Source organism: Aptenodytes forsteri, unplaced genomic scaffold, assembly GCF_000699145.1.
Source record: "Aptenodytes forsteri isolate BGI_AS27 unplaced genomic scaffold, ASM69914v1 Scaffold153, whole genome shotgun sequence".
Classification (NCBI taxonomy): domain Eukaryota; kingdom Metazoa; phylum Chordata; class Aves; order Sphenisciformes; family Spheniscidae; genus Aptenodytes; species Aptenodytes forsteri.
In genome coordinates this window covers 1,232,309-1,243,896 of record NW_008796178.1, presented here as the reverse complement: position 1 = coordinate 1,243,896, position 11,588 = coordinate 1,232,309, and the positions used below count along the sequence as shown (strand labels likewise).

The window sequence follows — 11,588 nt, the reverse complement described above, 5'->3', positions numbered from 1 at the left end:
GCTCCGAGCTTTCTGTGCCCCTTCCCGCGGCTCTGCCCCGCGCCACGTCCCGTTGCCTCCGCGGCCGCACAGGTAGCTGGTGCCCCTCTCGCTTGAGGGAAGCCGCCCCCTGCGCGGGGGCGCCGCTGAGGGGCCGCTCCGCTGCCTGCAGGAGCTGGGGCTCGATCGTTCAGAGCGCCAAATTAGTCGAAATAGAAGCTTGGGTATAAATCGATATCGTTTCTGTGGTAAAAATGGTTATACTGGGTCGGACACGAGGTCCTGCTGGTATCCCGTAGCTTTAACCTTAATTAACCATGAGGTTTCCTCAGAGAACGGCTCAAGAAATCGCCCGTAGGTGCAGGGAGGCTTGAGGTCTGAGGTAAAATGTTTCTGGTTTTATTCCCATCTTTCTCTGCTTAATGAGGACCCACGGAGTCTTCGGGGAAATAAAAGTTGTGCCGCTGTGGCTACCTTCAAGAGTCCTGACAGCTGCCTGCGTATGGCTGAGCACACATTCAGGATCAGGCCTTCAGGGCAAGCTCTCAGACTACCTTGCGTATGTGTAAAATATAATAGAGTCCAACTGTGGGATGGAAAAATTCAGCACTGGCTTTATTTAATCAAGTCTTAGTGGTGCGGCAAGCTCAATACATAAAAGGCTTTGACAGCTGTCCCGTTCTATTTGCTTTTTTTTGCGAAACTTTTCAAGAGTAGTTGTACAAGGTAGGGTAAAAACGGTCTATGTGTGAAATACAGCCTTGAATTTTGATACCAGATACGACTGTGATGCTGGCACTACACCGTCTGGGTTTATCTTCTAATTCCTAGCGTTAAGGAAAATGAACTCGATGAATATCAAGAGGAAAACTATATATCAAAGTCAGCCGTGCTGTAAATGTGCCTTATGCACATTAGCAACAGAGGGGGATTCTAAGGTGATGTCTCAATCGTCTGTTATTAATCTTACTATGTTTTAAGAAAGTGTATGTATATACACCCCACACACATTCGGATAAATAAGTCTTTATTGGCTACTATTCCCCCCCCCAAATTGTTTTGGTTTTTTTTACAGTTCATTAATATTTATTCTTATTTAATATCTGAAATGTTCCTTTTATTTTTCAATTACCTTCCCTCTTTTTGCTTTTTCTGCTGCACCATTTACCTTTTATGTTTGTTTTGGAAAGATCTTTTATTCCCTTATGCTTTTTTTTAATTTACTCTTCTTTCTTTCCTTCCATTTTTATCAGACATTAATGGTTTACATGCAGTCTTTTCTTTAATTTGTTTCAACCTTAATTTTCATACATTTTTAGAAATTCATCTTTGTCACCATTTTACCGACATTCTACTTTTCTTCCCTCCAAACAAAAAGTGATATTTCTAAAATATTCTGTTACACGTTTTATCCTGCTTATCATAATTGTCTCTGCTTAATATTCCAGTTTCTTGATCACCTATTTCCTACTCAATTTCTCTACAGCTACTCATTTGTTGTTGCTGAATATGTCTTTAATTACTTACTGGCAGCAGCAATGTTTGATGCACTGTACATTTCTGAGGACCTTACACGTAGCTTCTTCGCTCTTAGTACCAGGGGACTTCTGGTGAGCCTTCTGATGCATTGGGTGTTTGCCAGTCTTCTGAACTCATAGACTACATAGCAACAGTACACCAAATGAAGAGCATCTTTAGGTGATCAGAGGTTGATCTTGAGGTCAGTGATACCCTGTGCCAAGTGACAAAAGGTAACAAATATTGCAGTATGTGTGAGAAAGGCTCCTAAACGTTGTATAGCTGCAATTTTGTCCTTGGAAGTTGTTTATTGCCTAAAATCTATTCCTGTTTCCTCCCTACTGTTTACAAGCCTCTGCTGCTTCTGGTGGCTCATCCTTCTAAATTTCAAAACCAGGAGGAGGAGCCAGAGGGCAACTTTCCAAGCAGGAGTAAGAAAGATAATTAGGCAATTAATCTCTGGCATTGGAGTCGGATCTGCTTGTGAACAGAGGAACTAAGGATGAGACTCTAGCCTTGAGAGGGACAGGACAGTGCAACACAAAATGTGTGCATGTGAGCCCTCTGGAAGCGTAGGACTGACTGCCAAATAGTAGAGGTTTGATAGCTTGAGCCTGTTTTCCTTAGTTGGTAGAGAGATTCTTCATTTTTTAAGTTGTTTAGATCTGCTGCCCTGGGCTGTTCATATGTACTTAAAGAGCATAGAGTACTGTTGAGATACGTTCAACTGAAAGAGCCTCAACAACTCTGAAATGTCATATTTGGGGCTTCATAGTATGGATGGCTAGAAAGAGTGCAGGGGATAAAATAGCAGGTAACTTTTATTTACTTAGCACAGTTAGAAGCAAGAAAATAAATATTCCTTTTTAAAAAGGTGGAAATCATTATGGTTTCTTCAGAAGAAATGAGCTGTGGCATGAGACTGTTGTGTCCTTGACCTGCCTGGTAATATAGATGCCTGTAGATTTTACAGATGCATTTATTAAAAAATAAATCATAAAAAAAAAATCCTGTATATATACGCACCAGCTAACAGAAAGAGGTTGGCCATATTTAGCAAATGACAGGGTATCTGCAAAGCCAGTGAAAATGTGTTTTCTAATAAAGTAGTCTAAAAAAGACAAGCAGTGAAATACAGTGTACCTTACTGAAATTGATATCAACTCATAAAATTAAAAAAGTAAACGATGATGACAAGCAGTGTATTTTTTTGCTATAAATATAGAAAATATCCTCACATAATGCAAAAAGAGCAGTTTAATATGATAAATGGAAGAAACAATCATTTGCGAACCAGGGTTGCTGTTGGAACAAATTCTTGGTAGTGAAAGCAGAAGTAGTTGGCAGAGGTGCTTTTATGATATGTCAGATTTTATGTCTTCAGATGGCCAATCCATTCTTGTTTTCATGTACTGTTACTGGGATTTGCATTTGATATCCAAAGGATCAGATTTGTTTCCTGCAGATTGAAAGCATATGCTACTTCTAAATCTCTTTTTCTGAAGCCTTTTTGCAACCTGTACGTACGCAGCATTCCTGTCATCTTGAAAGGCTAAACTGCAGCGATTTTTACTTCTTCAGATATGTATGAAAAAGTGCGTGCATATTTTATACCACTTTATGAATTTTCTTCTCCATTTCATAGTTACATGCTTTTTTTTGGTTGCCTGTAGTACCCCCGTCGCCACACTACTTAACTTTCCAGCTTCTGGTCCTCCAAATTACTGTATCTCAGCACAGGAATATTTACAAAGTAAATTGTTTTTTTAAAGGGGAAATAAATACCTGTATACTTGGAGGTCAGTCTAAATGAAAGTTCTGTCAGTATAATTATACTGTTTTCCTCACATCTTTAAGCATGGGTCTGTCTATATAGATTGTTAGTAACTAAGTAAATACTACTACAGATCTAGGTTACCTTCTGAGAACTTAATTTTAAATATAACTTTGGAACAAAAAAATAGTGCTTACTATCTGAATCTAAACTTTTGATCAATCTTTTTAAAAAATTGCTTACAGATTCAGTAAGCCAGTGTCAGTATTTATTAGGGAGTGCTATTACATCACGTTGGTAAGGAACTGAAGTTTGCTATTCAGGGTGCTGCTGAGAATAACAAATCCACAACGAGTGTTCTGGGTAGCTGCATTTCTTTATTTTGGCCTCAAGCTAATGAGCGCATTCAGTGGGATTCAAGGGCATCCAGCATGGTACACTCCACTTCTGCAGTTACATCCAAACTTTACTTCTTTCTGTTTTCATGCTTCCAGGTTCTCCTTCCCACTCTCTGTCCAGCCCACCAAACCCAGGTTTTCCATGAGAAGTGAGAATGCACAAATGTTGCAGAACCAAGACAAACAAAAATACTTCATGCATAGATGGGAAGGTATGGGTCCCATGGCTGTATCACTGTACTCCAAATACAGATCCATTTCAGTGGCATCCCTTTCTTTCACTTACATGAATAAACTTCACTAGATGCTGAGTTAGTTTCATCTGCAATAGTTATTAATTCATTTTTCAGTTCATATTCTTTATTTTCAGCCTGATTCGATGTCGATCAGCAGTAACAGGCCATGGAAATTATTAGATAAGCTACTCTTCCCTACCTACTTGGAAAGCAAAAGTCAACCCCCACTTTGTGTTTTCCCAGTCTCTTGTAAACAGAGGCTACATAGATGCTGAGTTAGTTTCATCTGCAATAGTTATTAATTCATTTTTCAGTTCATATTCTTTATTTTCAGCCTGATTCGATGTCGATCAGCAGTAACAGGCCATGGAAATTATTAGATAAGCTACTCTTCCCTACCTACTTGGAAAGCAAAAGTCAACCCCCACTTTGTGTTTTCCCACTCTCTTGTAAACAGAGGCTACGTAATATTGTAACTGGAGAAAGGGGGTAGCTACAGCTTTCTGGGTAACAGCACGAGAGCGGGTAGGCAGAGTACTGGGGATATTTAGGATGGCAGGATCATATTGCCTTTGGGGTGGTAGCTCTCAGTTTCAGTTTGCTTTTCTGCATGTTAATGTCTAGTGCTGCCCTGTTTTTATAAGCAGGGAACTAAGAAAAGAGGAAGTGAACTTTACTGTAAGGGAACAACTGTTCTGAAGCATGGCAAAGGGAAGAGCTAAGATCTGACATAGCAATCCAGGTATCCTGATGTATAGCTATGAATGCAGTATGTGTGGAAGATTGACAGAGCAGCCATTCTCATTCATGGCTGGGGACTGCTTTTGTACAGAGCTGTTCAAATGTATTCCAGGAGCACAGTACTCAAGCAACTTGGCCCTCAGGGAATCTTAATGCACCCATAATGCACAGCTTTCAGCGAGCAGGTTGCTTACGTGTCTTGAGTTACTGTAGAGAGTGAAAAGTGAATGCACAGTATGTTTTGTACCACTGAGTCACGTATCTTCTGCATTCACATGGTGAACAATACGTGATAATTACTAGTCATTACTGCTTAGTAGAAATGTGTGCTTGGGAGTTGTTTCTTGGAGTTCTCTTAGTGATGTTTTAATATATTTTTCATGACTCTTCTACAGTGAAATTTATTTCCTGATTTTCAGTTAATGATTTATTTTTGCTTGGCGGCTTTTTAGCAGTAGTGTTTGTCTTTAGTGTTTAGATAGTGGACTAAAAATACCAGAATTGTTTCAAAAGCATTATGAAAAGCCTAGGCCCAATATATTAATTTGCTCTAGAAAGGTAGGAGATCTCTTAAGATGATTTAACTGTAAGCCCAGAAATGTACTAACAGTAAAAGCATTCATTACAGAAAAATACATCTCATACAATGAACTAAAAAAAAAGGTTTATAATGTAAAAACAGTAAGTTCAGGATAACATCCACTTAGTTTTAAAGACAAAGTCTAAAACAATATCTTTATTAATACAAGATTGGACCAAAATCAAAAGGAAGTGTCTGCTGAAAGGAAACAAGGTAGTGTTATTCACCTTTGTTAAAACCTGAATAAATTCCATGTATCACTGAAGACTCCATAGGTAGGAAAAGGACTCATGGAGTCTCTGTGCAGAAGGACTGCCGTTGCTCAGCTGAGCTCACACAGCACTCAGGGCAGACCTTATATGGCTTACTCATTAGTCTGTGCCCTTCATTTTGAATGTCTTCATCAAATTTGTAATTGTTCGCAAAATTGAAGGTGCTTGAGGTGAGCTGTATAAAAGTTCTTGTCCCTTTTGTCCTCAGAGAAACTGTGGATCTTTGTCATGAGCCCCCCTTTTAAACTTGAGCTTCAGAACAGAAAATTGTAGCCTTTTAATATTTTAATCCAGAGTTGTTTGCCTTTTTTACAGAAAATCTGTAGACCTCCTGTATATGATAAATAAAAAAAATCCCACCTACACTACAATATGTTTAATGTATGATTCCAAACAAAATACACAAAAAAGCCACACCAGATCTTGATGTTTAAACGCTTAATACATGGAAATGGAATAGGAATCATGCTAGTTCATACTGTAATTTCAGAGATCCAGCATGTGTAGTACTTGCTGCAGAACTATCAAAAAATAATTCTAAGTGAACTTTCAGGAATTGTGTTCTCTTAATTGAGTCCCGGAAACTGTGAAAGATACGGCAACTGAAAAACTTTTGATGTAAACTTAATGATTAAACTCAGAAATGCAGAGATCAAAGCGAAACTGCTGGGAAGATGTGAGAATTAAGTCAGTTACAGATGTAAATAGGATTTTCTCACCAAAAGGTCTGTTGACAGTGCAAGAATGAAAGCTTCAATCAATCAAAAAGAAAAATAGAGGAGGATCAATGAATATGTCAAAAAATAGTAAAATGAAACCTCAAATTAATTAGTTAAATTAATTTCAGCTTTAAGTAAGGGTTAAGTTTTAACAGGGATCAATTCTTTCTTTTGTGGCTAAACTGAGTACAGGTTAATAAGATGAGAATTTTAAATTTTATCATCAGCAGTTACTTAAATGATAAGGTCAGGGCAGAAACTGTTTTCCTAATGTTTTCCACTTAGCGCAGGTGTACAAAATTCACACATGGGAGAGCTTATCATTGTTTCATACCAAAGTGAACATGTTATCTGTGGTTTCGTATGCTAGAGGTTGCTTCAGAAGGCTTTTACAAGAGTTTATCTTGTTTTTGGAATGCTGCTTGGGATATATGATTCTGCACACTATAATCTGAATTATCCGTACTCCAGAAGTAGTTTTACTGGTAGTTGCCATGACTGTGGTCAAAGTACCTTTACCATGCTAAACACATCTCCACAGGAGGAGGTGAGAAGCATAGCAGGAGGCAAATTGTGACCAATCCTAATCCCACTTTTTGGAAGGAGAAATAAATCTATATGTGGCATAACTTGTGCTCTTTGGCATGCCAGTTTAATTGGTGCTGGTACTGACATCTTTGCATTTACAAGGTATGAGGCTTTGCTCTGAGGAAGTTCCATCTTTACCTGCCTTGTTACTTACGATACAGCTAGGTCATCCAAGACCATGCCACAGTTTCACCTACTCTTCGAACCTAGACAGGTTAGTGAGGTAAATCAAGATTTGCACGACTCCGCTCTACAGAGCTCTAGCAACAATCCTAAGTACAAATGTACATGCAAGGAATAATATTAAATTAAAGGTAATTAAGCAGTACATTTCATGATGTTGACAATTTGGGAGTATGTAGGAGATGACTGATACAGTTTTAAATTGTTGAAATGTGACTGGCATTCCACTGCATTATGAACTGGCAACTAGAATATGATGACTGACTAGTTACAACTAACCTGCTGCATTTAGACAGACTGTCAACTACTTACTAACCAGCCAAATGACAAAATCGAATTAAAAGGCATACTTATAGCCACTACTGTACAAGCCCCTGGAGACCCTGAATAAACAGATGGATCTTGTACTGAGTACCAGATGCGAATTGGCAAGGAAACAATTCCGGAGGCATCATTCCCCTTCACTGAAAATTCCCTGTGTATAGATGTTCAGATCTTGGGGCAACTGAGAAGAAACAGAATGCCTCAAAATGAGTGGGAGGAAAAATCTCGTTCATAAAAATTAAAGTTTGGAGCCAATGCAGAGAAGAAAGTAAAGTTCTTGCTTTTTTTAAGAAACTATATGTAAGAGTAAATTGTCGGATAATAGTTCTGTTAAGGCATTGAATGAAAATGTTGTGGGGTTTTTTTGCCAATAATAGTTGAAGAAGAGATAAGTGAGTGAATGAAATTCTAGGAAGCATTCAGATCTAATGCTGCAGGGTTAGCGCCAACAAGCTGCAAGAGTAAAGCAATGCATTGACAAAGACAAGCATTTACCTATCAGGATAGAAAAAATAACATTTTTCCATGTGTAGGACAGGAACATGTACCAGTATTAATGTAGGTATGGAGCAGTCCAAGTGAACGATTGCATAGTCTTAAATATAAATTTATGGAGGCTCAGAGTGGAACTGCAGTGATAAAACCACTGTTTATGCAGATTAACTCCTGGTTTTGGCAGAGGCAAAACCAAATTGTCATGTAAATTGTTTTAATTACAGAACTAGGGAGGTTAATATAGTCCGAAGTTTGGTTAGTCTATTTTTGAGAGTAAATTCCAAGCTGCTTTATTAACAGATGTGTTTGTATATTTGTAAACCAAAGCCCCACATGCTCAGTAAAAGCTTTTGAGGTCTTTGTTAAAAATGTGTCCCTACGGATGAACCACGGGCTCAGCTGAAGTCAGTGGAAGTTTCCCAATTATTTTCCATGAGGTCAGAACATCACTCTCATTGTTTAAAAGGCATCTTCATATAGTATAAGTTAACTGTAAAATACTGTACATCTGGTGGCATCTTCTAAAAAGCTGTAATTGTTTATGCACTCAGGTAGTAAAACAGCAGAAATAAATAAGATATATCTAAATCAATTTATAATTTAAATATTTGCCTTACGCACATTAACCATCATGCATTTTAATATAGACAAGACTATAATCTATAAATATTACATTGTGACAGCTTGCCAGAACTTCTCCTGCCAAGGACCTTCTGATGGAGTTTTTCTTAAAGAGACTTCATAAAAGCAGCAGCAGCAGCAAATTGAGTGACCCTACAGGTGCAAGCTGCAGCAGTTGTCTCTCCAGTCTTCCCGAAAAGATTTGTTGAAACTCTGTATCGCAACGTCTTTATTGGTAATGGATCCCTCCCTTAATTTGCCCTGATGCATTTGGAATGTCAGCTTCCAAAACAAGGCACATGGGAGGCATTTAAAGTAGATTTTTTGAAAGGAAAATGAACAAAGAGCATGTCAGGTTCCATTTTGATTTGCATGACAAATCCAGCATGCAATGTTCTGGTGGGTCGGGCTGGGCTTGCCTGCCACTCACTGCATTTGTCACTTTGGTTTGAACACTTTTGACAGTCCGTTATGTTAATTGTTCTAAGGATTGTTTTGCAGGGGGAAGAAAAGGAAAGGCATTTTTATTTTTGTACTTTTTCCATTTACAGGAAAGGAGGGATATCTGAGGGAACAGAAAATGTTTTCAATCGGTTTGTGATTTATTTTATTTGTAAATAATCCTGTGAGGTCATCAACAAGTTCAGTATTTTAAATCATATTGTTACTCACTCTGTGTGTGTGTTTTTGAGTGGGAAATACTAGGCCCCTAAACTAGAAACTTGGGGAGTCTATTGTTTTGGTGCACACCATTCTTTCTTCCTTTGAGTCCCACAGTGATGGGTCCTGCAGAGTGGTTTGTGCTGTGCCTATATGCTTCTATCGGATGATATTGTGGTGCTTTGACAAGTGCCAACACAAGATTTAATGCCCTGAGAGGCACTGCTGGACACGCATTGTTACCGGTATGTGGATAGTAAGTGAGTAACTCTCACATGTGTCAAAGACCTGTTGGTAGATAGGTGCATATGACTGAATTCTCCTGGAGGTGCAATTCAAGGTGGAGGTTGCTGTTGCCCCTTAGAGTACACACACTTCTCTATCATCTACGTTAAAACAGCCATGGATTGTTTGATGGTGGGTTTTGAGTTTCAAAGTTCCTAACTGACTGGAGGTGGCAGAACACTGTAGGTTGATCACAAAACAGTATTTTCAGACTGATAGAATGATCAACTATAAAATTTCAGGAGAAGACTCTGTTGTTTATGTTTGTATCTCTCTTTCGCAGTTACTGCTGTTTTTCAGCCAAAGAAGAGCTCAGTACTTCAAGAATGAGGAGAGCAAGAAGATAGAAATAGAATTTCCCAGAGGTTTCCAGGTAATGACTGATATCTACCTTTTAAGCTTTGAACTCCTACGCTGCATGTGGTGTTCTCACTTACATGTTGTGATCTAAGTGCACCATGACAGGTGAGCTCTAAATACAGAGTGCTTTTATAGTATAAAATCATGCAATCAGATGCAGAAATATCAAAATAAATAAAGTTGAACAATCAAGTGTAGTAATTGCAATCACATTCTTGCTTAGCGATTCAGTATGCTAATGCTGCTTCTCATGACCAGTGTAGTTAGTCCTCCTTACGTACTGTTTTAGTGAAGTCTGTGGACTTGCACGAGAATCACTCTGAGCTGGTGCATCTCAAAAAAAGTCAAACCCAATATAATTAATAAGTGTTACTGATGATCATTAATAATATTCTTACACCACCACTTTGAGGAGGATTACCTGTTGTGCTGCTTTCCTGAAAGCTGAACTCAATGGGAGGTGAACTCACTGAAATTTAGTTCCTGAGAGGTTGAAGGCTTTGCCTCACGAGTGGGGTTGCCTTGCGCTGGGAGGGCTCTGCTGATCCCCCCTCCGCCCCTCCAGCCGTCCTTGCTGTGGGAAGTTCTTCCTTCCGCTGCAGGGATGGCTTAACTGCTCTGAGGCAGCCGCTGGATTTTGCCAATTCTATTGTGAATATTGTGAGGTGAATTGATAGCACTGTAATATGCAAAACCATAGTCTGTGGCAGTTCGGTGTAGGACATGGGAGCCTCCAGGGTGGACAGCGTACGTCGGGAGCTGCTGTTGTCCTTGCGAGGTAGGTATGTGGTCCCTTTGCATGAGACAGCTGCGATTCAGAGCTGCCTCAGCCACCGAGCTCTGAACTCGGTAGTCTGTAGTTCTTGGTCTTGTGACTGTATGGTGCCTCTCCATTTCCTGGCAGCTTTCCTGTTTGATCACTTCTTGGAAAATTGTGTCACTATTTCCTGCCAGAGTGAGAAGTTGCTAAACCCCTCCCACTAAGAATTCGTTTGGGTTTTTTTTAATTGGCGCCCAATGTTGAGAAAAACCACCATGAATCCAAGCCATAGCAGGTGAAAAAAATATCCACTGTTCTTGATAGTTCTTGCAGTGTTCTGTCTTACGTGCGTTTCTAACAGAAGTCAATTGCTCAGGTTCTCGCTCTCTACTCGGCGATGCTTTTTAAGCCGCTCTACTATAATAAAAGGAAAAGATCACCCACAGCTTTTTTTGGCTATTATATATGAAGAAGGCCATGCCAGAAGTCCTCTTGCCCTTAGTCCACTGCCTCTCCCCCCTGTGCTTTTTCAGAGAAACAGCTCCTGCCTTTTCCTCCAGGAGGGAGTAATCGTCGCAACAGGGCAGAGCAGGTTTGAAGGTGTGGTTCCATCTCTGACCAGCTCAGTGATGGCAGTGACAACTCAAAGCATAAGCAGAAGATACTGCTGGGGATAATATGTATTTAACGCAACTCTCTCAAAAAAAATTATCTCCCACCTCCATGTTTTTGATTTCCTGGGACTGCCCTCATTTAAGAAACAGAAATTTACCGTCACCTGGTTTTATTGTTAATTTTCTCAGAAGAAAGGTGCCATGTGAGAGGGGAAGAGCCATTTATCCCATGAGGAATCCTACCAGAAAGCAGCGTGCTCGCAGCGGTTCTGGGCTGATGTCCCCGCACCCAAGCCTGGGTCGATGTCACGCATCATCTTTGGGTGGAGAAGACGCCACATAAGAGCACCCAGCGGTTTTGCGGTTCTTGAGGCGTTAAAGCTCATCTCTCTTCCCTGCCCTCGAGACCTCCTTACCCACAGGGCTCTTCCCACCCCAAAGCCATTACATTTGGAACCGGTTTCCAGTCTGAGCGGTCACC

General features: G+C 39.8%; 1 protein-coding gene across 1 annotated transcript in view; it reads left to right on the top strand.

Annotated features, from left to right (window-relative positions):
• Positions 1 to 10,456: 10,456 nt before the first annotated feature.
• The window catches only part of UTP6 (UTP6, small subunit processome component), a 13,205-nt gene continuing 12,073 nt past the window's right edge, over positions 10,457 to 11,588 (top strand). Inside the window, exon 1 of the mRNA XM_009287722.1 lies at positions 10,457 to 10,511. Coding sequence (XP_009285997.1) covers positions 10,457 to 10,511 — 55 coding nt within the window. The remainder of the gene's footprint in view (positions 10,512 to 11,588) is intronic.